The following is a 27,794-nucleotide window of genomic DNA, read 5'->3' on the forward strand; positions in this document are numbered from 1 at the left end:
TTATAAAATAAAAATTAATTAATTATTTTTTTTATTTAAATAATATTATCCAAGATAGTTTACCTTTTATTTGAATAAAATTTCTTTCTTATGTAATATAAAATCTATAGGTGCGAATTTAATTAAATATCAGATATTTTGTGTATTTTTTAATTTAACATGAATTTTACTTAAATAAATTTTGTATTTTGTATTTTGTATTTTTTGATATACACAAAAAATCAATTTTGGAATAAAATAATATTATTAAAATACTATTATTATTACAGTTAATTGACTTATGCCCCTTATTATTATTATTATTATTATTACCCTACCTGCAGACTGCAGTGCGCTGGGAAACGAAAGACGCCAATTAATAATTAATTTTAGTTCTCCAACTGCCACCCCTGATATCGCGGCGGACGCCACCGTGGGACTGGGATTGGAACTCCTCCCCCGCCCAAATGTCGGCCATTTCAGCCCCTCGGCCCATCCCTTCATCCTCCTCCACCATACCCACCCGAAAGCCGCTGCACTTGAGAACCCAAATTCACTGCGACCTCAAGAGTTCTTCCCCTCAGAAGTGGACAGTTGACTGCGTGTCCTCAACCGACCCAATTCACATCATTCTCAAACCCCCGACTTCCACCGCAATGGCTCCGACTCTCGATTCCTCGCTCAAGAGTGCCAAAAAGGTTTGCCTATTTTACTGCCCTGAGATGAAGGATCTAGCCGAGAGGATTGCTTCTGAGTCTGATGCCATTGAGCTGCGAAACATAAATTGGAGGTGAGCTAACTTTCGTCAGTTTAAGGAGCTGTCTAATTTTATTTCCTTCAATTGCTTGTTCTTCAGATGCGATTTGTTCAAGCATATATGATGTGATCAATCCTACTCTTTTGTTATGGTCAATTGCCGCAAATTTGATTTGTTTTAGTGTAATAATGGTTGGCTTGATTAAAGAAAACGACATTCTTTTATAAGCTAGGGCTCTTCAAGCTTTCCCGTTTCTTTAAAATTTTCAGAGATCATTCGCATATATAATTTGCCAACCGTACGCTAAACCCTATGAATGATTCGTTTAGTTGATGATTTTGATCAAACAGGAAATTTGATGATGGATTTCCAAACTTATTCATAAATAATGCCCAAGGAGTTCGTGGACAACATGTAGCTTTCCTTGCTTCATTTAGCTCTCCTGGATCCATCTTTGAGCAATTGTCCATCATCTATGCTCTACCTAAACTATTTGTTGCTTCCTTTACTCTTGTTCTGCCATTTTTCCCCACCGGCACGTCTGAACGTATGGAGGATGAAGGAGATGTTGCTACAGCATTCACGCTTGCCAGGATCTTGTCAAATATACCATTATGTAGAGGGGGACCAACTAGCTTAGTAATTTTCGATATCCATGCCTTACAGGTAGGTTTATGAAATGCTTCTTCTTTTCAACATTTCCCCTTATGGAAATTCAATTTGTTGTCTTCATTCTGTGTTTTTTCCATCTTGCAGGAGAGGTTTTACTTTGGTGATAGTGTTTTGCCATGTTTTGAAAGTGGTATTCCTTTGCTCTTGAATAGGCTACAACAGTTGCCTGACTCTGACAATGTAATGCTTCCTCATGTGGTCTGTTAAAGGTTTCAAAACTATTGTTAACTACCATTGAATTATATGCAATTTAAAATGTTGACTTATCTATTTTTGCTGTGAGAAAAATGAATGAATAGCTACAGCATAATGCCTTTTTGATGCATCTATTTCTAGTATGTTATGCTTTCAATTTCAATTGTCATTTTGCATCTATGTCTTTCCTATGTTGTATTCGTCGTGGCTATCTAAATTAGAGATGGATTCAGTTCTGCTTTATTTTTACTCTGTCCAGATAGCAGTAGCATTTCCAGATGATGGAGCATGGAAACGATTTCACAAGCAGTTGCAGCACTTCCCTATGGTACTACTTTCTTTGGCATGGATTCTTGACTAACTTAACGACTCTGTTTATCCATAGGATTTGACAATTGCAGTGTTTCTTCATAGTTATATCACTAATAATGTTATATTTGTTGATATCCATCAACTTATCTGAATGAAATGCTTAGTTTGCACTAATGTTCTTGTGCAAATTTTACTGCACTATAGTAAGCTCTATATTGGCCTAACCTGCTTAATTTGATGGGCAGATTGTCTGTGCCAAAGTTAGGGAAGGTGATCAACGAATTGTAAGAATTAAGGAGGGCGAACCCAAGGGACGCCATGTGGTGATAGTTGATGACCTTGTCCAATCAGGCGGCACACTTTTAGAGTGTCAGGTGAGAAAGCTGAAGTTTAACCTCCCACAGGATATCAGCTTCATCTATTTGCCTATTTTATCTTACCTGGAAATTAGTTGATTTTGAAAATTCAATATTCAAATGGAGGATTTTCTTTGAAAAATATGGAGAAACAAGTTTTGTTCATAACTCTTATGGGTGTTGTGAATGGTGAGATGCAGTCCTCCAAGATGTTAGAGTTAAGTGGCATTTCTTCCAACAAAAATGACATTTTCTCTAAATCCTACAATTAGATTCTATTTCTTGGAAAGGATGCTATAGGTGATTTGAACAGTCGAAACTTCCGACAATAATCTTTATAATATGTTGATAAGGCCAGCCATTCCATGGACACCTCCTTCACATTTAGATGGTTTTCAAGTCAGCTTGTTTTCTTATGTTGATTGCTATTCACTATGAATAGAGTTCTGGTTGTTTCTTTCGCTGTTGCAATGAAATCCTATTACCTGCTTCAAGCAGTGGAAGTAATTGCTTCGTGTATTATTGAAGGGTTACAAATTACTATGATCCTAACATAGATTTAGTCAACACTGGTGGCTTCTGTTTTTTTTGGATCGGAGCACACTAGTGGTTTGTCTTTACGGAATGTGGTAGACAAGCACTGCTGAATCTTCAACTAAAATGTTTTAAACCGTATGTTTTTCAGAAAGTGTTGGCCAAACATGGAGCAAAAAAAATTAGTGCCTATGTGACACACGGGATTTTCCCAAACGACTCATGGCAGCGTTTTAAACATGATGGAGGAGGTATTTTCTACATGCCAAAATTTTCCATATTTGTTTTGTATATCATCTAATTTTTGTCTTTCCTCACCTTTTCTACAATCTATAGGGACTCCTGAGAATGGGATGAGTTACTTCTGGATTACAGATTCATGCCCAGAGACTGTGAAGCAAGTAAAACACAAGCCACCATTTGAAGTTCTAAGTCTTGCAGCCGCGATCGCTTCTGCACTCCAGATCTAAAACTCAAGTTTTGTTTGCCAAGGCCTTTTTTCATCCTTATCCTGAAGAATCAAAAGGAATATAGAGAATCTGACAGATATGGTGCCGTGGAAATGCTTAGTTGATATATGAATAATATAGTGTTAGCATATGCTATAGACTAGTTATGAGCATTCGTTTTGAATGATCTCCTTGAGTTTGGATGGACTACTGGATATGTTTTTGAAAATAAACTTGGCACTTCCCAGTTCACTTTTATCAGCACAGAATGTCAGACTTGCCATTAAAGCCAGAATACATCAGTGGTATCTTCTTGTCCGAATGATATGTTCGGTATTAAGTAATAGGTGCAGAGACCTCAACCACAGAATTAAGGAAAAGAATAGGAATAGGGCGAAAGTGAGAGGGTTAAGTTTCCATCTTAAAAAGGTACTTGGTTTGGCAAAGGTTGTCTCTTTCCTAAGGTATGCTTTCTGCACCGTTCGAAAATGCTGTCGTATATCACATCGAATTGGGCACCGGCTCTCTCCCGATTCACTATGAACAGAATGTGATCGCCTTCTATAATCTTGTAATACCTATTGGTTTCAAGAAACAAGGAGTGGCTACAAAAGTTAGAGCTGTACACTTAACATATAGTTTATGATGACAGAAAAGGCACACAGACCAGATCCCAGGTTGCGAAGGTTGAGCATATGAATCATTTACAACGGAGCAACTAGGATGCTCAAATGGCAGCCGAGGGTGAGTCATAGATACTGTGTTGAGTGCTCCATCGTTGTCCCGCCAATCTTCATCGCTGTAATTTACAAATCACCATTAGAGGGATCGAATTTGCAGGTTAGTTTGAATTCCATAATTCAGGTTTAGTTTTGCTCATTTGATAACCTGTATCCTTTGTAGGGATGATTTGATTCTGAAGGGTATCGCCACTGGCTCATCTGGAAGACACGGATGAACAGCAAAGGATGTATCCCGACAATGCTCGAGGGAACTGTGATTCCCATTAGCTGCCTCGTGCGTTTGGTGGCGTAGCTGAAGTAGTACGTGGTCGGAAATGTCTGTATACATGAGTTAATTTTGATGGATCCTTGGAATGTAAGATCAGGTAGAATCCAGTCTCCAGATGCAAATGGACCACTCTTCCCCATTAGGCAACCAACAAGACCCCAAAGGTTAGTTTTCTTCCTGGAGATATTGAAGTGGTCGAATCCGAAGTTGTAATAGTTTTTCAGCCATTGGATATCGAACCAGTCATACAGAATCACTCCGACTCGGCACACTTGGAGAAGGCATATGGGCTTCAATGACTTGCCATCTTCAAGCCTGACAACAGCAAAGATATCGAGATCGAGATGAAGAATTGAAGATATACATATATATGTATGTATGATATTGATGGACTGACTGAATTCCATCGAGGTATGCTCTGGTTGTGCCATTGAATGCTCCCGACAGTGAGGTAATGCTGAGCACCCAGTTTGATGAAGTGTTTTCATATCCTCTGAATGCCTGAATTCTTACAACCAACTCACTGATCATGATCGATCACATAACTAATGATCCTGATGAAAATGGACGTAGAGGAGATACCTTATCAGCAAGCATTTGTTGCAAGAGTCGGACAACCTGTGCTCCAGCAGAATGCCCCACCAAGTGAATCGGGTGGTTGTCGTCCCATTCAGGGTAGTGCCCTGTAATGCTCAAATTACACACACACACCAATATCCATCATCAATCAAACAAACAATCAGACAGAAAAACAAGTCAAGTAGTTGAGAAACCCACCCACCCACCCACCCACCCTTTTCATAAACTCTGCCAAACTGTGGGTGCCCAAAGGCCTTGCTATGCTCTTCTCCATAATCAACCTGCCCTCCTTTCAGGTAATAAAACAACTCCCTGGCCCTGTCAAATATGCTTGTCAGAGACCCTAAATCAGGTACAAGAACCCTCTCATCCTTCTTCTCTGCTCCACCAAAGTAAGAAACACTCCCCAGTCTCTGTGGAATTAAAGAACACAAGTGTAAGCAAAGAGAAGCCCAAATGAATTTGGTCAGGGATTGTTTCATACTCCTTGCCCAAATCCAAAGATTCCATGGACTAACACAATGGGAGGCAAAGTGGAAGTGGAGGACTTGATCGAATTATCATCTTGTGTCGTAGTCGTAGTCATCATCCCATCATCAGCAGCAATCAAGTTAGGCTTGAAAATGCAGTCAGTTAAGGCCAGTGTGAGATCGCCAGCTACAGCAGAGCTAAATATATAAAACCCATATGCCAAATGCACCACTATGCTAACAAATAATTCCACAAATTGAAGAGAGGATATCCACCACCACCACTTCATCATCATTTTCATTTTCATTTTCCAATTCGATGGATTCTAATATATCTATCTATATATATATATGAATTATAATATTATGGGCATACAGGAATTAATCCCATCGTTTCCTCTATCCATACTGAAAATTAATTCTCCCCACAATGCCTAATAAAAGTAGGGTGGTAACAAGACACGTGGCATTCAATTAGTGGCTAGAACTTAATTAAATAGACTTCAGCCAGTGTCGTCATTCATTACGTACTCGATATAATCAAAGAAGATTAGTAAGGGTGAAGAATCTTAAGAATAGGAATTTCCTATGGGCTAATAATGACTGGATGGATGTTCCGATACTGGTTTAGCTAAAATCGTAGGTTATCAGAGCATATGCTACACTCATCTCATTGATTCTCTATGTAATTATCTTTTCCGTTTTTATTATAACAATATTCATTATCTTGAATAAGATATATAATTATTCTAAATTTATTATCTTTCTCAATAATCGATTACCTTCAATAAAAATAATAAAAATTAATTAAGTATTATCTATTTTGTTTAAATTTTAAATTCAATAACCAATTATAATATTTTATCCATCATCCATCATGTTTTAAAATTATATTTTTCGATTTATAATTTTTTCTATTCAAATTTTAAAATAGTAACTTATATGCTTTAAATTATTTAAATTTATCTAGATTAATATTTAAAAATTTAAATATAATATTATATAAAAATATTATTAGACAATAAAAATATCTAGAACTATGTATAAATAAATAAATTATTTGTATTATATTACTACATAATAAAAATATATAGAAATAAATAAATTATTGTAGATATTATAAAATAATAAAGGTAATAAGTTGAAGGTAATTAACTACAACGGGTAACGAAGAAAGTAATTTGAATGTTGAAATGAATATGACGTAGATGAGAGATAAATAAAATAATAGATCAGAGGTAACGACTATAACCGATGCTCTTATACAAACTTAGAACATCGACAATATGGTATGCTCTTATACAAACTTAGAGCAGGTGCAATAATCATTAGAAAAGACTGCATCTAATTCGTATGTGTTATTTGACACATTTCACTTTAAAAATTAAAATAAAAATTAATACACAATGACATTAAATGTATTAGATGAATTTTAATAACTTGGGCTTGGCTTCTTTGTCACCAAATTGCTGCCGTACAGTTTGAACTTTCCAAATTTATTTCATTGTGTGACTTTTTTTGTTAAAATTTGAAATTAAAGACCTCGCACGCTGTAGCGAGACCTTTAAATTTTGTTTATTGTATATGCTCTTAGAACATCGACAATATGGTGTGTATATATATATATATATATATTATGCATCGTAGAGAATATTTATTCTTCCGGGCTGGGAATTGTGACAGAATATAAGTAAGACAAAAAAAATAAAAAATTATTATTATTGTTATTTATTGGCGTTTGGAATTGAGGTGAGGTGAGGCAAGGGAGGAATGCGGTGGATGAGAGCTGGATGATTCCGCCACTCAACTCAACTGTCAACAACCTCCTCCATGTATCCGATTCCCAATTTTATAACCCAATTTTCAATTTCTATGATGCTTTCTGGTCCTTTCTAATTATTTAGTAATTTATTGTGTGCCCATTATTATTATTATTATTATTATTATTATTATTATTATTATTATTAATCATATCAATGCAGGATACTCACTGCATGACTCCACTCCACATAAATCATCATTAAATATAATAATCATATATAATAGTATTATAATATACTAAGATTAACTGGGCTAGAAAGGTGTGGCCGACTTAAAAATCTATTGTATAAGTCCAATTTCATACTAAATCATCGTTGATTAGTTTCAGCGAGTCGTGTTGATGAATGTAAACAAGACTACTCATCGCCATCGTGACAATAAAGACAAGAAAAATAAATATATTAGATATTCGGTTTTAGATTTAATAGATTTATATTTATATTTGATTTTATCCATAGATTATATTACTTAGATTTGAATTCATCGAGTCTTGTTTTGTTTTGCTTATATATAGACTCCTTATTTTGACGATCAATAAGACAATTTCATTATTTTCCCCCATAATTTCTAACATAGTATCAGAGCTTATTTTTCTCATGCCGTAAATATAGCTTACCAACCCGTGTTTCTCCGGGTACATTCAACTTGGATTGTACCCGGGGTTTTGTGATTTTGAGAGGACTTGTGATTTTGAAATCTATTGCTATCTGGCATCTGTCCGCTGTTTTTCTGTTGTCTGCGTGTCATCTGAAACCTGTCTGCGATCTATCATCTGTCTGTTGCTTGTCTGTTGCCTGCGTGCGATCTGAAACTTGTCTGCGATATGCCATATGTCCGTTGCTTGTCCGTTGCCTGCGTCGATCTGAAACTTGTCTGCGATATGCCATATGTCCGTTGCTTGTCCGTTGCCTGCGTGCGATCTGAAATTTGTCTGCAATATGCCATATGTCCGTTGCTTGTCCGTTGCCTGCGTGCGATCTGTTTGGTGTTTGCGATTTATTTCGTTTTTGACTTCGGTGGAAAGTCATCACGTTTTTCGGCTCCGGTGGAGTCATATCGTTTTTTTGCTAATGTGGAATCATGTCGTTTTCGGCTCCGGTGAATAGCCATCTCGTTTTTCGGCTTCGGTGGAGTAATATCGTTTTTTGCTCCAATGAAGTCATGTTAGTTTCGGCTCCGGTGAATAGTCATCTCGTTTTCGACTCCGGTGGAGAGTTATCTCATTTTCGGCTCCGGTGGAGTCATGTTGTTTTTGGCTCCAGTGGAGAGTCAACTATTTTCGGCTCCGGTGAAGTCATGTCGTTTTCGTCTCCGGTGGAGTCATGTCGTTTTCGGCTACGGTGGAGAGTCATGTCGTTTTCGGCTTCGATAGAGAGTCACGTCAATTTTTTATGCGGTGGAGAGTCAACTTTTATTTCTATTTGCGTTTTTTTTTTTCGTCTATATTCAACTTTTTTATCAAACTCAAGTTGGTTTCTGTTATACTACTTGAGTTTGAGGGGAATGTTAAGATATTTTAGATATTCGGTTTTAGATTTAGTAGATTTATATATAGTTTATTTATAGATTAGATTACTTAGATTTGAGTCTATCGAGTCTGTTTTGTATTGTCTATTATATAGACTCCTTATTTTGATGATCAATAATACAATTTTATTATTTCCCCCCATAATTTCTAACATCAAGTAAGAAATGGTCCGGTGATGTGGGAAGTGAACTTGTGATCGTGATATCATGAGTTCAAAATTCAACGCCTATAGGTCTACCTGCCACACATGGTTCACCTAATGTAACTTGTTTTATCGGACTTAGTTTGCAGAGTATTAAGTTCAACCGGGAGTTTATCCAGTGAATACTTTCAGGTAGCGATTGTGAGTTTCCACGTCATAAAAAAACCAAAAAAAAAAAAAGAAAGACGAGAGAAACAAAAGAAACTCAGACCAAAGAGATTATGCAATAAAACCCATACAAGATTGGATCTAATATCAGTGGTGGTAAGTTTAGGATATGTTTGGTTGAAAGTTAAAATTTGAGTTGAGTTAGAGTTTTTTTTGTTGGATTTAAATTTCTTTTGAATTAAGATATTTGAATTGATCTTTGTAAGTTGATTTTTGTAATAATAATATATTAATTGATAGTTAGTTAAAGTAAAATATATTTATTGATGTGATAGTTAACATTAAAAAATATTAAAAAAATTAAAGCATAATTATATAATAAAATATAATATATTTTTTAAGATTAGTTTTTATATTTTAATATAATATAAGTAATATAGTTTATATACTTACTTCTATGAAAAATATATGTATACGTGTGTATAAAATATACCCCATACAATAGTGTAAATATTATGTGTAGTATATATATATATTTATATATATGAGAGAGGGAAAGAGAGAGGAAGAAGGAAACATTAATTGAATGATGTGTGCACGAGACATTATGATTTGTAAATTAAACAAAACTCAATTGATTTTGAGATGAAATTTTTGGAATACAGTAATTGACAGTTAGTTGTTATAAAAGTTTTTGGAATTAGTCAAGCCAAGTGTATATAAAATATGTATTTTGAAGATGATATATATTCTCCCAGCTATTTTCTTTGATACTTCCTTTTTTTTTTTTATTATTATATGATGTAGAGTATAACAAATTTGGATCCTGTGATTGGAGAAATTACCATGAATTCTCAACTTGCACTTACTTTGCTATTTATCCTATTATTTCTTAGTCTCTTGCCTTACAAAAGCACTACAAATGAGTAGCGGTGATAAACCACGTCTCACCCTATGTCCAGTACCGCTCAGTGGTACAAATTACTTTACATCGAGTCATCAACTCCATCCCTGTCGACCTACAAATTGCATTTATATTTGTTCCTATTACCAAAGATCTATGGGATAGCCTAAAAGAAAATTTTGGCAAATCCAACGTATCTTTAATTTACTAACTCAAATGTTCCATCATCTCCTTAAAGCAAATGAGTGACACTATTACTGTTTATGCTGCAAAACTTCAGGAAATCTGGGCAGAGCTTCTTATCATTGAGCCACCAATTAAGTATTCTTGTGGTACAAATCACAAACTTCAAGAAAGGATGAAACAAGATCTTTTAATTTAGTTCTTGATTGGTTTGAATAATCAATATGAAAATTTCAAATGGCAGATTTTGTTGATGGAACCATTGTCTACCATAAGCAAAGCCTATGCTCTTATCTTGCAAGTTGAAAAACATAAGGAAATACATATTTTTGTAAAACACAATGCATTAATAGTTGGGAACAAAAGTTGATCGAGCAAAAAAGAATTAAATAGAAGGAAACATCAAGTTACAGACAAAAGAAACATGATATGTGATTATTGCAAGAAGAAAATTCACTTTAAAGACATATGTTTTTCTCTACATGGAATTCCTGATTGGTATAAAGACTTGCAGAATAAGAAAAATACTTCCGTATGTGCTGCTGTGACCAGTAAATTTGAGAAGAACAAAAGCTTCAGAAATCTATACCTGAGTACTCTCGTAAAGGCTGAAAGGCTGAAGTACAAAAGCTTCTATTGTAACACACCTCTGACTCACATGCTACAACAACAAATGCAACTGTGCGATTCTCATGTAACCTATTACTTACTGGTTTTGTTCATTTGTATAATTCCTGGTTAATTGATTGCAGTGCAACATGCCGTATTTGTGTTGACAAAATATTGTTTACTTCTCTATCTCATTTTAAAACAATTCCTCGTATTATGCACAACCAACCTTGCCGATTCTGTCACTATTACACTAGAAATCACTTTACAATATTTCTACTATATTTTACATTTAAATATAATTTGTCGCTTGTTAGCTTATTTCTTAAACACTACCCTCTAAAACTTGTCTTCACTTCTAATGGTTGTGTGATACAAGACCATAAATGTGAGACAATTTTGGCTACTGAAAAACAAATTCAGAACCTCTATATCCTGTCTAGCACATCTGTCTCTACCACCGAGCTAACTTTGGTTGTCTCTCACGAACCTTTTCTGTGGTATCAACGACTTGGATACACTTTATTTGAAACTTTGAAGCATTTACCATTTCTTACAAGAAGTCATTGTACTTATTGTGAAATTTATCACAAAGAAAAACAAACAAGTTTACCATTCAATAAAAATTCTTCTTGTTCATCTCACTTGTTTGATCTTGTTCATATGGATACATGGGGACCTTATAAAACTTCAACACTAAATGGATGTCATTATTTCTTACACATTGTAGATGATTACTCCCGAGCCACATGGGCCTATCTTTTACCAACCAAACAAAATCTTCATCACTTTATAGAAAACTACCTCACCTATATTACGACTCAATTCAATTGTGCTGTGCTGTGAAGTGTATTCGAATAGACAATGGGACGGAGTTCTTAAAAAATCACTGCAAACTACTCTACCAAAAGAATGGCATTGAACATCACCACTCATATCCTCACATCCCTCAACAAAATGGTAGATCGGAAATAAAACATAAATACTTGCTTCAACTCACCCAAGCTTTACTTTTTCAAGCATCCTTGCCTCCGAATTCTAGGGTGATGCTATTCTCCATGCCACTTACTTGATCAATAGAATTCCTCCTCATGTGTTGTCATGGTCCACTATTTACCGAAAAAATTATCTTAAACCTCCTTATTATTCCTTCATCAAAACCTTTGGGTGTCTTTGCTTTGCTATTAATATTCAACCTAATAAATCTAAACTTGATCCCCGAGCCCTAAATGTGTCTTTCTTGGTTTTTCAATGAGACAAAAAGGCTACAAACTCCTTGGTCCTGCCACAAATAAAATTTTCATAGCTAGAGATGTACTATTTCATTAATCTCATTTTTTCGTTTTTTAATTCTAACTATGTTCATTCTTCAGACAATCAGACTGTCCAAGCACCATGTTCCTTAATAACCCTCGTGATGATCATTTTACTCGAGAAAATCTCATCTTTCATTTTCTGATACACTACCTACTTTTTCTATCACATATCCCAATAATCACTCTCTCGGGCATACTTCGAATCCTTCTCTTGTGCCTCCATCTAGTCCCCCAGTATCTGTCCCAAACAATCCTTCCTTATCAACCTTTCTCTACCTCTTCTCCCATGATTAATCCATATAATTCAATGTCTTGCTGTCGCAAAAAAGCCACCAAACCCCTGCATGGATGCGAGATTACATCAACTCTGTTTTTTCTTCTCTTGAACCTAACAGTACTTTAGTAGCACTGTTATGGCATGTTATATCTGCTGTTGATTTGCAAGAACCACATTTTTATGTTCAGACACACAAGGATCCCAAATGGAAATTAGTTATGGATGAAGAGATAGAACTCTGCAACATAATGACACAAGGGAGGTCACTACACTACCTAAAGGTGCGAAACATATTTCTTGCAAATAAGTATATCGAATCAAACGTCATGCAGTGGCAGTGTTCAACGATTCAAGGCTCGCCTTGTAGCAAAAGGATATATTCAAATCTATGGCAATGATTATAAAGAATCATTTGCTCCTATCGCTAAAATAGTAACTGTTCGCATCAAATAATTATTTCAATTAAAAATTTTACTATTCAAAATTAAAATCTCACAAATAAACACATTTTGTTATTCTTCTTCTTTACTTTTTTTTTTTTTCGATATTCCCTTTTCATGAACCTTTCGTCTTCTTCTCATTCAATTTTTTAGTTTTATTGTAACGAAAATTTGAGGTTCAAATTTAACACTCATATTTGAAACACAATTTTAAGACTCCCATTGAAACTTGAATTTAACTTATATATATAACCAAAGACCTAAGCGTCATTTTATACCAAAAATCAGCATTGCTACTAATAGATCAAAACAAGTTTTCAAAACTACGGGTGAATCTTATTTTGGTTTTTCCTAAATACAAATATATAAAAAACTAGCATTAGACGGAGTGTTGTGAATTTATATTCCGGATCGAAAGATATTATTGAATTTGCTTTTGTTAATTAAGTTGTAATATTTTTACTTGCTTTTGTTATTTAAATTGTAATATTTTTACGAGTTATATTCGAAAACAACCCATCGATCCAAGTATAAATTCATAACAGTGGTGCCAGAGCCTTAGGTGATTAACCAATTGCAAAATTGAAAGAATTTTGATCTGACTTTGGTAGTTTTCTCCTCTTTATTTTTTTAGTATATTATTTTTCTTGGTGAAAATGTCTCATAATATGTTGAAGTTTCTTGGTATTCCTTCATGGATGCTTTGTGATTATACTACCCGATATCTTTTTTAGTGTTTTGTATTCCTCCCAAGTTGGTTAGTTTTTTTTTCGGATAATATGTTCTGTGCGGTGGTTTATTAGGTAGACGTTGTATGTGTTAATTTTACGCTAAGAGAGTTTAGAGATTTGGGGTGTTTTGGGAGTGTGAGTGAGTCTCATCCATTCCATAGTAGAAACCAAAATTAGAGGGAGATAAGAGAGGGAGAAATTGATAAGATTTTCCGGGGGTGTTCGATGAGGATCTAAGAAGTTTCTTAGTAAGAAATATAAATATTTTCTTGTAGCTGATTCAGGAATGTCGAGGCTTAGAGTGATAATGTTAGATGTCGTATGACCGTCTCATCTAAAAGCTCGAACGATTAGGGAAACACAGTTATAAATTATTTCTCTGTAAACGAGAGTCCTCGACACGCCCCCTTAGATGCAAGTGGTCATTAATTATTAATCTGCAAATGGGAGTCCCCTACACGCCCCTTATGATCCCCTTGGGTGCAAGTGGGGTATTCGAAACTTGCACATGCATATACCGTATATGACGGTGGGACTCGGACTCGAGACCTAGCCTTGGCTCTGATATCATGTCGGATGCAGAATGACTGTCTAAAGCTCAGACTGTCGAACTCAAGACCTAGCTTGGCTCTGATATCATGTTGTATGCAGAATGACTGTCTCACATAAAAGCTTGAACTGTTAGGAAAATACAACCATTAATTATTTATCCACAAAGGGGAGTAACCAACACGCCCCCTCAGATGCAAGTGGGGGTATGCGTTATCTAAAAGCTTGAATTGTCACGGAAACATGCAAATGCATATGACGCAAATAGGGACGGTGGGACTTGAACTTGAGACCTAACATTGGCTTTGATATCATATCGGATGCAAAATGACAATCTCACTTAAAAGTTCGAACTGTTAGGGAAACACAACCATTAATTATTTATCCGCAAATATGAGTCCCCAACACGCCTCCTCAGATGCAAGTGAGATATGCGGAACTTGCACATACATATGCCGCAAATGAAAACAGTGAGACTCAAACTCGAGATCTACTTTGCCGGGTACATCTTATAGTGTTCTTACTTAGCGTGCGTTAGGATTGTGTGCGAGGCTGTACTAGCGAGTTCTCGAGGGACTCGAAGAATCGCTAGGCCTACGGGAAGGTGTTCGAGGAGGAATCATCCAATCCGTTACAAATGGTATCAGAGCCGACCTTGACAGTGATGACGAACGAAGCGGACGGATGAGCAGTTCTGGTTACCATAGGCTATTCACTACGGGCTGAGTAAAAATACATCGTCCCAAAGAAATCAATGCCACCCATTGGGGTTTGAGTTCGTTGGAGATCAATCTGCTTGGGGCTGTCCTTGTCTCGTCTAGGCACTGCCGGAGAAGGAGATCGGAGGCGATGTTGGTTCAATCAGAGGAGAAGCCATCCACCGGAGTTCGATAACCTTCGTCCGGTGGAATCCAGTCACAGTCGAAGTCATTGATGGGGCTGAAAGTTAGAAGAAGGATTCTGTTTCAGTTTTACAAAGGTAAACACGAACACGAACAAGAAGTGACTTTCATTCTAATTTTAAAGCTCTGATTTGCTTTGATCTCAATGAATAAGGGCTCTTTGTTTTGCTTTTTGGTTTACCCAATTCTCAAATTTTAGTTTGGCCATAGTTATAAGTCGGTAATATTTTTCCGAGAGGTATGTTCCAAAAAAACCCATCCATCCGGATGTAAATTCACTATAGGCAAGCTTCTATCTTAAATAATTCTAAGTATACAGAGAGGAGGATTTGAGTGTGTATAATATAGAGAATTGAAAGCAAGGATATGTTATGTCTTGCATTAACCAGTTGTGACTAATTAATTAATTAATTACATACATAGATACATACATACATACATGCTACTACAAGGAGGGCAAAGATAGGGAAGGAGGAGGAAGGATGTGTTCAAATTTGTATTGTATGCAGGTGATGTCATGTGAGGTTAATCTTCCATAAATGAGAGATTATCCATTATAGCCAAGTGCATGTCCTCTGAAGGCTTCCAGTGTCGCTTCCTTTGGTTGATGAACCAATTGTTGATCTGTTTCTGATCCAGCCCCGTCGTTTCTGCCAGCGATATTTTATCTGCTTCCTGCAGCAGTGTGCCCATACAAGCAAATTTAATTATTATTATTATTATTAATGCATAATTAATAGTAATAAAGAAAATGGGTTGAATGGAAATGGTAGGGATGGGTAGTACCGTTGGATATGGCCACTTATAGTGAAGAGTCCACCATTCAAGCAAAGTTTGCCTGGCCTCCTTGGGCAGCTTCCCTTTCTTCTTCTTCTTGGAAAATTCAAGCTTCAGGCTATTGATATGGCTTCCATACATCCTCAGCAGCCGGTCTTTCAGTTCCCTATCTTCCATTTTCGTCTGTGTCTGTGCTTCACCATGATCTCCATCTCTGTCTCTATCTCCATCTCCATCCCCCAACTCCAGCAACTCCTCCTCGTCCGACGACAAACCACCGTCATCTACACGTTTTTTTGATTATACATACATACATATGCTATATGTAAAAGAGAGATACACACAGACAGTCATTATATTCATATCATTCTTGTCTTTTTCTAGCGAAACAAAATATAGGTCCAAATCCAATTGAAGAAAACAACGTCAGCAGTAAGACATTTCTATAGCTTCTGAGAGAGGAGATGAGATTAATGGGAGAGAGATTAATGGGTTCTCTCTCTCTCTCTCTCTCTCTCTCTCACAATGCACAGTTGGCTGGGTGATACGGGCAGGACAGTGAGAAGACCACATGCTGTAATAAAAAACCTAATTTCACCTACTCCACCTCCACCTCAAGAAAAGGCCCATCAAATAGGTAGTAGAGAGTATATATACTCGATTTGCATTATCGTATCATAATCTAGTCTAATGAGGTTAGATATAGTACGTATACGAGAAACAAGAGAGGACATGCCCATACAAATACAAATACAAATAATACTCGAAATAATAATAATAATAATAACAACAATAATATGGCACGTATGTCCAAAAGAGCACAGAAAAGAAAGTCAAGTTCATATAGACAAGCATTAAAGCCAAGAGAAGTGAAGTGCAGTGCAATAAGAGAGCAGTGAGTGAGTCAGTAAGTACTGTGTGAGTGAGTGAGTGAGTGATTGTGGGGAAATGGAAATGGAAATGGAAATGAAAATGCAGATAGGTATGGATAGATTAGATTAGATGCAGATAGATGCAGAAGAGAAGGAACAAGTGGTGGGGCGGAGCTTCAGCGCAAACCCCGGGCGTGCCGTCGTGTCGTGTCTTGTCGTGTCCATGGACTGACATGTGATAGAAAGAAATTCGATCACCCGTTGGATCCGGGTCTTTTCCCAATAAAGTTACGCCAATCCGTCCCCACCCTTTCTTTCTCTGCAACTCTCCACTCCCTGTAACAACACTATTCATCCCTTCCTTCTGACCCGACCCGACACCAAATTCACACCCATCTCAGCTCAATCCAACTCCATAATTTTACCTAAAATGCATCTGCTGCTTCTACTAGGTATATGCATGTACAAAAAATTAATGGAAGAGATATACGAGGATGCTTTCACGTATATTCAGACAACCAAATTTTTAGGATACCAGAAACAGTACATGGATCATAAAAAACAGTATCCGCAGGGTACATACAATCACACGCTTGCATGTTAATATATATATATAAAACTTTTGGTGAACGGAGAGTATCATTTTAGAGACAATGACTTGAAAATACAAACGTATCGACAGTAAACAAGTGTATTCTGACTTTTACGGCTCTTGTTTAAACAACACACCCTTTACTCTTTTGGCACTGTTTATTTTTCAAATACATCACATCAAATCTACTTTTATTTTTTTTCTACTTTTTTTTCAAACTTCTAAAATTCCAAAAATCTCTAAAAATCTATATCTAAACGAATATCGAAGCAGCAGCTCGGGGGAGGGGGACTCAAGATGTTATGCCCTATTCCACTAAATCATCTTTAACGAGTGAAAACCCTCTAATGCAATAAATAAATGCACACCAGAGAGCAAACATACATGAAAAAACAATCTAAAAAAAATACTAGAAAGTAAATCAACAGATAATTAACACACAAAAGCTATCAGTAGCTAGGAAAGTAAATACCAATGCCTAATGGAGAGAGCATCTTAGTATCTTACATCTGTCCGTGCCTGTCTACATCTAATTATTCAAATCGAAATAGATTAAATGATTAAAGAAACAGTTTCAAAGAACTAATCAAGATTGATCAATGAAAACAAGCATCACGTGAGGCCACATAAAATAGAAAAAAGGAACGTATTTGAAAAGGCTAAATTGTACTTGCCATCTGAAATCAGCAATAGTTGTCGATTACCTTTTATATATATATATAAATCAGCATTAGTTGTCAACAAACTTTATATATTGAAATCTAATTAAACTACAAGAAAAGCCAATAGAAGATTTTCATTCAAAATAAACATATGCGTTCTGAAATTAAAGGTATGGAGAGTTTGTGCAACTGAGTGTTGTGTACAACCACCAGTTAGGAGATGATCTCCAGGATTGAATTGTGGAGCAGAAACAAAGTCACCTCTTGTAAAAATTTCAAATTAAAATACGTGAATATTGTTTCATGTTATGAAATCCATTTTACCAAAACAATCATAAAGTGATGCAGACAATGCCAGCCCAACTAGCTCATAAAAACGGACTTCTTTACAGAACATCATATCTATTTTCAGCCACGATATCATGTAGAAGCAGAACTGTCATGTACTAATGTATGAGGTAAGGTTTAAAAAATATCAAATAATTAAAGCGAAGTTTTCCTGCACGCAGCAAATCTAATCAAATTTATGAGCATAGCTATATCCTAACAAATATATACATATATATATATATATATTATCAGCACCTTTAACGTACAACCAATCAATTAGGGTGCAACTCAACGCTTTCCAATGGTTATATTCCATCTTCATGCAAACTCCCAATTATCCATTGGAACTTGAAACTCTCCCAAAGCAACCATATGGCATAATTATATACTACATGCGTATAAAAGAGTAATAATTTAGTGCACAACTGACAAGCCTCAAGTTTTTGTTACAAGTCTGATAAAATTTTAAGTGTTCATCTTTTTTTCTTTTTTTTTTTTTCTTTTTTTGTAACTAATTATACTCCTATATTTTAATAATATTTTAAATTTCATAATTTATAATTTTATTTAATCTTAATTAACTATTTACTAATATACTTCTTAATTATTTAAAAATTATATTTTTTTCTAATTTCCTGTATCTTGAAGACACTTTTATTGAAATGGAGGGAGCACTGAGTTAAAAATATTAGAAGTTATCACAGAAACACAACTCTTTTTGATTGAGAGAGATTAACAGGGTGAATGAAATATGCATGTGTTTCAATTTAGAGTGCCTAGCAAATTATAAAAACACAGGCTAGTACCTCATAATGTGAAGAGTTTCAATACCTGGTGAATAGTAAAAATTTTATTTTGAAATTAAAAGTTTCATAAAGAAAAGAATGTATATATATATATATATATCTTGAAAACATAATTAAACAAACCTAAAAAATTTACAGATGCTAAAAGAGGCAAAAACACATGACAAGGGCACACCATGCACACTGAGTCATATATCTGAGGCACGACAATGTCATCAAGCTAGTTTTTGAGAGGTATATTTCCATGTTCACTATTTCTCTAAGAATAAGAAACCATTTCGCACAATTGTTTGACCATATTTTGGTTCTATTTAGCTGACAGCATATTCATGGCAAGAAAAGAGACCCATAATGGCCCAACAACAAACCAAGGAAACTAATGTAGTTTCAGATTCAGTTTATTTTGATTAAAGCAAGCCTCCAAATTCAAGGATATGAAAGAACTCCACGGACAGATTTTGCGAGGACCACGATGTATTTCTAAATGAAATCTCAGTAGAATAAAATAATATAGTACTGTTTGACAGAACGTAAAGCAGTGCAGGCATTTCATCAGGACTTTTGAATACGTCAAAATCAGACATCTCCAGTCATAAATGAATTATATATGGAGTATTATCGATCTTTAATTCCCTCTGACAAAGAAGCAAAGATAAACTAGAAAACGAAAATGGTATATAGCCAACCGACCCCAAGACTACAGTAGATTTAGAGACGCCACCTACACATGAGATAGCTGCATAAAAATTATTATACATATATATATGTATAATGCAACACTGTTGTGAATTCTTTACTACAGAAATCCACTTGAAACTTTTTTTGTTTAAGGATTACTCTTTTCCCATACAGCACAAAAGAAGATGATAATATATATATTAAAAAGAGGCTCAAGGTTTTGAGGAAAAGAGGACTTATGCTAGCAGCAGCTCCATTGCAATTTTAGGGTTTGTCAGTTTAAGTGAAAATATGAAGTTAGAAGTTGTACACTCTGATCCACCAAACAAGTAAAGCCATGGATATTTCAAACACACAGGCCATAGACATAGATCTGTGAGTTTAGTGTAACGTAATGTAATATGCGTGTGATGGGATTTGCTTACCCATACAAAGATTGCCGAGTTGGCTCTCGATCTGGTTGAGGAAGGAGGTTGCTTCGTCAAACGGCTTTGACAAATCTGTCTTGTACTTCAACAGTATGTCGCAATACGTTTCCTGTCAAACACACATAGAACAGTCGTTCGAGCTCTTACGATGTAATGAATGAGTGAAAGTAGGTGATCATCAGAGATTGCGATTGTGGATGCGAGCATAAAATAACTCAACTTAGCTGTGCTCGTGTGTGAGATAGAGAGAGAAAAAGAGATAGAGAGAGAGAGAGAGAGGGGGACCATAAACTCGTCGAGCTCAGGATCCACTCCTAAGCACATAGAAACTGATCGTTGTGGACACAAGTCCTTTTCCCTCTTGATTTCGTCCAGTAAACAGGCTATCTCGGGAGGTGCCCCAACCTGAAGAAAACGAGATGAAAATTACAGCTCATAAAAATTCGCAGCAGAAAACAGTGATCTCTAGAAACTATATAAGCATTTTAATCACTACTCTACTTTATTTGATTGGCACAAAAGTCTCGCAGCCATAAAACTACACGCAACGCAACCAGAATCGGCTATGCGACTCTATCTAATTGAATAGACTCTTATCCCCAAAAATTAATTAGGTTTTCCGAGTTCTATGGCAAAAGCAGAAAATCAACACCACGAATCACCAACAAATCAAGTCAAATCATATCATATCACATCGAATCGAAATCTCGCACATCCGCAGCATTGGCGGCGATTAGAAACCTTTTGGCAGTCGATGTAAGCATCGAGCAGTTTGGGATAGGAAGGGTGAGAAGCAATCTTAGCCTTGATCACGCCATCCTCCTGATCTCTTCCTCCTTGATTCTGAACACTAAACGAAGCTGACTCGGAGCAGTGGAACCCGAATTCGTCGCCGGATTCAAACGCGGGAATCCGATGTTGGTGATCGGCGGTGGGAATCATGGAATCGTACTGATACTGGGCGTATTCGGCAGCCATAATCATATTGTCCGGAGACATCAAAGCTCTTTCTCCATAATCATCATCCGATGCGTGAATTTCATACATTCCATGATCCATGTATTCTGGTTTAGAGGAACAAGCTGAAGCTGAGGAAAGGAGGCGGATGAGCCCACTGCACTGCACTGCACTGCACTGCTGCCGAATATTTAACGCATTATTTTTTTTACCCGAATGAGCGATTGGCTTGGCCCACTTATTCTCTCTCTCTCTCTCTCTCTCTCTCTCTCATTAACTAATTGATTAATTAATATTCTCAAATTGTTACATAAATATATATATATATATATAAGATAATAAAAAATAAGTTGATGAGTTTATTGGACGACAAGATGCAATTGTGGGGTTTGGTCATCATAATCAAGTGTAATTAATTAAGTAATTAATCGTCAAGTGATTGGACGGAGAGGGATCTACAAAAGATTAGAGATTAACGTTGTAAATGTTTCCAAATTGATGCAGTAAGCTGGCTCAACAGATTACTATTATTACATTAATTAAAATTCATTTCTTATTATATAATCACGAGTTCGTCATCATCATTTATGTATGAGGTTTGACGTGTCATGTCAGCCCAAGCGGTTCATAGTCATACTTATCACGCATAAATTGGGCTGACAAAAATTAATCCGACCTGATAATCTGACCGAATCTGACTTGAAATAGTTGAATTTAGGTTGAGATTTTTGACTCAAATAATAATTAGGTCAAACTCGTTTAACCCATTTAATTAAATGGGTCAGGTTAAGGTCTACATTTTCGACTTGGAAATAATTATATTTTTTAAATTTTATCAATACAATTCAATAGTTATGACCAATTTTATAAAAATAAACAATAAAAAATAAATGATTGTGTTGTGTACTATAGCGTTTGTTAATTCAATTCTTGGATATCGGTTTCATTATATGAATAAATAATTTTTTACTTTAATATATATATTATGCATTTAAAAATTTTTTTAGTATAAATTGTAATTTTAAATTAAAATTTAAAAATTTTAGATTATAAGTCAGATTCAGGTTGACCCGATTAATAAAAGATCAGATTAAAGTTACAAATATTAACCCAATTAATTAAATGAGTTAGGTTTAGGTCAAAAATTTTGTAACCTGTTTAAACTAACCCGAACCTAAACCCGACCCGACCTGATCCATTTGCCAGCTCTACGCATAAAGATAGAGTAATATGTATGTGGTAATATTGTTTCACAATTATTAATAAGTGAAAATTCCCTTACTATATGTTCTTTCTCCATACTTATCAATCTATCAATTTTATTTTGGATGGTTCTATAATAAAATATTTATTTTTTTAATAATTATATTTTCTAGTAATATTTAAAATTATTTTACGATTACAATATATCAAACAATATTAATAAGATTATTTTAGTATTTTTCTATTTTATTCACAATACACTCTAATGTTATAATAATATTTTTAAAATTTCGTTCAAAAAAACAAATGGATAGATAGATAAGAAATGGAAGGAGCATACATATATATATCTATATAAAATGGTGAAGGATTACTCCACCTATCACCAATTAATTTTGGGTTAGATATCTGAATTTCTTCTTAATATGATATTAGAGTCATGGTACTCGTATTAGGTTTGAATCCTGCATGAATTTTTGAGATTATTATTTAAAAAAAAAAAAGTGTTGAATATTGATTAATATGTGAAAATTCCTTTAGTATATAAGAGTGAGTCACTCTACTTATCACCGATAGATTTTAGGTAGATAGATATTTGATCCGCGGCCGTCTTAAATCACAATTAGATAGTAATTATTAGGTTGACCGAATCATGCTTACGTTTGGCAACCGTGGGTCAAACCCTGTGACCTGACCTGACCTGACCGCAATAGAAAGTATCCATTGTAATTACGTGACGACTGGAAGTTGATGATCAGAAGTAATTAGCCATTAATATATAAATCCAGAGAGAGAAAGAGAGAGCCGTTATGGAGATGATGTGGTGCGTGTGTTGCAGATGCATATGGGCAATGGAGGGTTGGATTTGGGTTTTTAGGACCGAGGCTAGCTGGTCTGAAAAGTTTGGGTGGAGTGCAAAAGCAAAGCGATTCAAGTTGGGGGGAGCAAAGCTTTGATTGATTTGATTTGATTTGATGTGCTGACACAAGTTTGTCCTCCCCCATCACCCATCAAAATTATTATTACTCACCATTTATTTATTTATTTATTATTATTATTATTATTATTTTTTTTTTTTATGTTATGTTTTTTACAGACCATGGACGAAGTTAAAAAGAGAGTAGGGAGGGTGGAAGGCAGGCACAGTAGAGAGTAGGCAGAAGGGAGCTTTGGCTTGGCGTTGGCGTTGGCGTGCATGGAAAATTAACACCATCGCTTCAAGAAATGAGAAAACGTTTGCAGCAAAACAAAAGATCCATCCTGATATATATTTGTGTACCTGGAAAATTAAAAGTAGTCCAGTCCAGTCCAGTCCAGTCCAGTCCCTGCCTGTGTTGTGTTGTGATGGGATTGATCACCACCCACCCACCCAACCCTACCTCCTCTTCCTCTTCCTCTTCCTCTTCGATCATCATGCACCAAACACACACTAGCTACACCCTACACCCTACACTCTACGCTCAAATACATACACATAATAATCATTCCCACAACTCTTAGTCTATATACACAATAGAGATGGCACAACATCGACACTTTCGTCTCATCTCATATTGTTCCTTCAGACAGACAGACAGACAGAGACAGACAGTGCAGTCTTAAATGAAAAGACACACTAACCTCCTCCCCCAAATTTATAATTATAATAATCATGGCAAGTGAAGTGAGAAGCACCGTCAATGCTCAACGTGTCGTCCTGCCTGCCTGCATGCATATGTACACACGCACATTTCGAAATCTGGATTCATTATTTATTAATCAATCATTATCACCAGATGCTAAGTGATGATCGACATCACTTGTAATTTAATTTTAATTATCAGTAATGCTTTTTTCAACATCTTTATTTTACTAATTGACTTTCTACTCATGCACCATGCACGACCACCTTTAACCCACGTCCTCCCAAGTTAATCAACGCCATTAATAAAATAGTATTTCTTTAACTTTTTATCATGACAAATAAATAAGAGAGAGAGCACCAAATCTCTATTTGGTCAAAGACGCAACAAACACGTTTACCGTTTGACCCTAGAAGTTCCTGGGTGACCCGCCACGTGGCATATTTTAATTTTTTTTTCCCTTTTTTTCAAACGGCATCAAATTCCTTCATAGTCAAATATTAATTTGTAGTCAAGTAATTTGAGTTTTTTTTTTTTTTTTTTATTTATTTTTTGGGAGGAAATCGCAAGTTTGGCAAACGCGATTTACAAACGAAAGGGAATAAACAAGGATTCCGAGTTTACATAAATACAGGACGCAGAGAGAAAAGAAGAGCGAGTGTAAATTACACAATCAATAAATGAATCTCAAACTTCGACAAATACACAAACTACTCACTAATGTACATGTTACATTACATCCAACCAAAACTCGTATGCAATCACAATTTTTCTCACTTCATACAACGTGGGATGAACATAGATATCATCAGTTCAGTTTCCTCTCCAAGATCCTCGTCCACTCTGTAAGAGCGACACATAGAGCAGCTGGTTCCAAGTGTCGGGAACCCCCGGCAAGCACCAGTGGCTGCAGTCTTGAGCGTGCACTTCCCGTTGCGCCTGATAGTCCGGTCTGTAAACCGACGGGTGCCCATCCTTTCTATAGTCTGTCAGCCGGCTTATGTTGAGATAACTAACCGGTGTCTTCATATCTTTGATCACATATTCTAGAAGCTTCATCTTCGAAGGATACTTGGCCAAGTATTCGTCATTGAATATCGGCTCCGTTTCTTTGTTGCACTGCCCCCCTGAGTTCCATGGCCCGCCCCTGCAAATTAAGAAAACACACCAAAAAAACATTCTCAGCCTCATCACTCATCCGGCATTTATGAAAGAAATAAAATTCGAACATGCCTAAAATGTGTGACCGAGTATCCTCTGAAAATTACTAGCGTTTTGGTTCTATCGATGTTCTTATCGACCCATTTACCCCACGTCTCTAATGCCCTCTTGAATGCTTCCAAAACTTTCAGCCTCGCATGCACGTGATTGCCTTCCTGGTAATAGCCTTCTCTGAAAATTGCAAAAATCCCAAATGTTTCAATAAGTTATAAACAAGATGATTAATGAAGTTCGATAAAATAACAGATTTAACTCACCCTTTGGAAGTTTTTTCGTGAGTCCACCAGTGACCTGTGTTAAATATTAGTATATCCGCTTCGCGATACATGGAAGTAGTGGCGTCCATTAGATCTAGTCGTAGCGTCTCAAAAGAACCGTTTTTGCCTTTAAAAGACGACTCCTTGACGAGGAAAGGAGAGCTAACAAAATCGATTGAACAGTTGTAATCCTGCAGGTACAGACAAAGCATGCACGAAGATCAAGCCAGCTGGATTGGAGTATATGAACTCTTTTAATTGATTTTGAGATGATGTTACGAATAATCATGCCTCGAATCGGAATGCATAGAAACCCTTCTTTTTGAATTCATGCCTCCCGGAAATCTCATAAACTCGTTTCTTGTTCCGGACACCATGGCGAAGCATGCAAACAAGAGACTCCCACATGTTCCTATTAAGAGAATCCCCAACAAACACCAGAGTTTGCCCTCTAAGCCTCTCAAGAAAATCTGTCGAGTTAAAGCTGCCAAAGCATTTTCGCCATCGGATACACATTAATAACTTACATTCAGCCATAGAAAAAGGGAATTTTCCGGCAAACAATTTGAACAAGTATGCAAAAACTAACTATACCACAACCAATATCAACATGCATTATTATTCTACACGATGGCCGACATCCATTCTACATATCTAACTATACAATTCAGCAAAGAAAAGCCTCACCGGGGGATATCGCACCCGTACGGCTGCCATCTCCATTTCTCGTACTCATTGTCCGGTCTTCCATTAAGGTGACAATCAAAATCTCTATCGATATAAGGGCAAGATCCAGGAGGATAATACGGTTTCGATTCATCCCTAACCCATCTACCATTAAATATATCGCAATCCTTGTAAGAACTTTTAGTACCATCCAAAGTATATGCAGATTTCTTCCCCAAATCATTGCCAATTTCTTTATAACTGCGAGTGCCAATGGGAGAGGCCCCCTCCCCCTCAACCTTAGCAATAGAATTCTCCCTAACTGTGCTCCCTTCCGAATCCTTTACCCAACCAGCCCTCGAATTATTCTTGAAATTTCCGACTTGGGCCTCCTCCGACATTGTACTATTGTCAATCGGGGAACCACTTTTTGCATCTGTTTTCACTTCTTCAACATTTCCATTTCCGTTTCCGTTTCCAACAAAAAGGGTAGCGTTTTTCAAATCTCCAGATACATTTCTCACACGGGCATCCTTAAAAACAGCATCTTTCCCATCAAAACTCGACGAATCTAAACTCTTATTACTAGCAAACACATTTGATTCCACGGTGCCGTTTAGGGCAACAGAGTGCATCGATTTCTGAACAAGACTAGAACCGTTGGAAGCACAATTAACAGAATTGGAAATTTCAGCCCCCCTAGAAAAGGGCCACGACAGAAATGAACTAGTACTACTGTTCGAACCCATTCCAGTATTCCAAAAAATAGGATTCAAAAGAGGGGCCTTAAACGAGGCATTATACAAAACCACACTCAAGACGATAAAAGACATCAAAATTCCGAATCCAAAACTCGACAGCACCCGTTTTCTCGAAGACGATACCTGATCTGAGAAGGAAAGCTTTCTCAAGTCCATAAGGCTCACCATTTTCGCAGCAGTAATTATTTCTGAAATCCCACCAAAACAAATTAAAGAAGATCCTTAGCTTTTACGCCTTCAATGGTGTGCGGTCTGTCGTCTGCAGTTTATCCTCCATTTTTTGAGATCAGTATGTATGCAAAGCAAAAAGGGCGAGATTTGGAACGAGCGAGAGACGGGGTAAAGATGTTTTTGTTTTGTCAGTGGGAGTGTGGGTTTAAGGCAGTGTTGTTTTCTTTACAGGCCTCAAAAGGATGGATGGATTCTATTTCTTTGACTCTCTGTTCGGTTGTGATGAGAGAAGTTTTGTATGAGCAAACTAAATCCGGAACAAGATAAAAAAAAAAAAAAAAAAAGAACAAGACCAAACAATCAATAATACTAATGATAATCTAATAACATTTCCATTTGTAACCATCAATTAATTAATATCTGATCCTGACATGGCATCTTGCCTGCATTAATTCATAATTAATTAATCTTGGGCTTAATGTAGAATGCAACTGGCATCGACACGAACCACATGTTCGTATTGTTTTTAGGTGGAGAATCATTAAACGCGTTAGGGAGATCCAACACTCACAGACACATGTACGAATAAATTAACTGCAGAAATTAGCGGGCATTGATGACAGCAATAACCGTGCTTTCTGGCACCGACGCCCATGGATTTAGTGGACGAACACGCGTCCGGCAAATATCCTCCTTGGATCGATTTGCGTGCTCTCAAGTGCCACTGTTGTAAAAGGTAACTAGCGTAAAAACCTCTATCTCAAAATTAGTTAAAAAAAAATAAAAATAAATCGTAATATGCAAAGATTAAGTGGTCGTGTTTAGTTGTCGTTTCGTTTTTATATATTACCATTTATAATAAATAATATTTCACTTAAAAAAATATACTTAAAATTTTTAGAAATGA

At 36.1% G+C, this 27,794-nt stretch overlaps 4 protein-coding genes across 4 annotated transcripts; 1 reads left to right on the plus strand and 3 right to left on the minus strand.

Moving 5' to 3' along the window:
- The first annotated feature begins 328 nt into the window (after positions 1–328).
- Positions 329–3,515, plus strand: LOC127263882 (ribose-phosphate pyrophosphokinase 4). Its single transcript, XM_051293166.1, has 7 exons — positions 329–769; positions 1,087–1,402; positions 1,493–1,588; positions 1,863–1,931; positions 2,161–2,289; positions 2,957–3,056; positions 3,142–3,515. Exons 1-7 carry the CDS (start codon positions 447–449, stop codon positions 3,273–3,275), a joined length of 1,167 nt encoding a protein of 388 aa, XP_051149123.1. The 5' UTR covers positions 329–446; the 3' UTR covers positions 3,276–3,515.
- Positions 3,516–3,675: 160 nt separating this feature from the next.
- LOC127263881 (uncharacterized) lies at positions 3,676–5,704 on the minus strand. The gene is made up of 7 exons (XM_051293165.1): positions 5,329–5,704; positions 5,059–5,257; positions 4,848–4,948; positions 4,663–4,766; positions 4,143–4,580; positions 3,922–4,053; positions 3,676–3,832 (listed from the first exon to the last, which is right to left on the minus strand). The coding sequence occupies exons 1-7, from the start codon at positions 5,620–5,622 to the stop codon at positions 3,676–3,678; spliced, it is 1,425 nt and encodes a 474-aa protein (XP_051149122.1). The 5' UTR covers positions 5,623–5,704.
- A 9,532-nt stretch (positions 5,705–15,236) lies between these two features.
- Positions 15,237–21,195, minus strand: LOC127264224 (homeobox protein knotted-1-like 6). The gene is made up of 5 exons (XM_051293682.1): positions 20,771–21,195; positions 20,315–20,434; positions 20,027–20,138; positions 15,671–15,945; positions 15,237–15,559 (listed from the first exon to the last, which is right to left on the minus strand). The coding sequence occupies exons 1-5, from the start codon at positions 21,086–21,088 to the stop codon at positions 15,410–15,412; spliced, it is 975 nt and encodes a 324-aa protein (XP_051149639.1). The 5' UTR covers positions 21,089–21,195; the 3' UTR covers positions 15,237–15,409.
- A 3,260-nt stretch (positions 21,196–24,455) lies between these two features.
- LOC127264089 (protein trichome birefringence-like 2) lies at positions 24,456–27,197 on the minus strand. The gene is made up of 5 exons (XM_051293466.1): positions 25,977–27,197; positions 25,581–25,773; positions 25,290–25,480; positions 25,045–25,203; positions 24,456–24,958 (listed from the first exon to the last, which is right to left on the minus strand). Exons 1-5 carry the CDS (start codon positions 26,882–26,884, stop codon positions 24,625–24,627), a joined length of 1,785 nt encoding a protein of 594 aa, XP_051149423.1. The 5' UTR covers positions 26,885–27,197; the 3' UTR covers positions 24,456–24,624.
- Positions 27,198–27,794: the final 597 nt, after the last annotated feature.

Source organism: Andrographis paniculata, unplaced genomic scaffold, assembly GCF_009805555.1.
Source record: "Andrographis paniculata isolate CXL003 unplaced genomic scaffold, ASM980555v1 Contig69END, whole genome shotgun sequence".
Lineage (NCBI taxonomy): Eukaryota > Viridiplantae > Streptophyta > Magnoliopsida > Lamiales > Acanthaceae > Andrographis > Andrographis paniculata.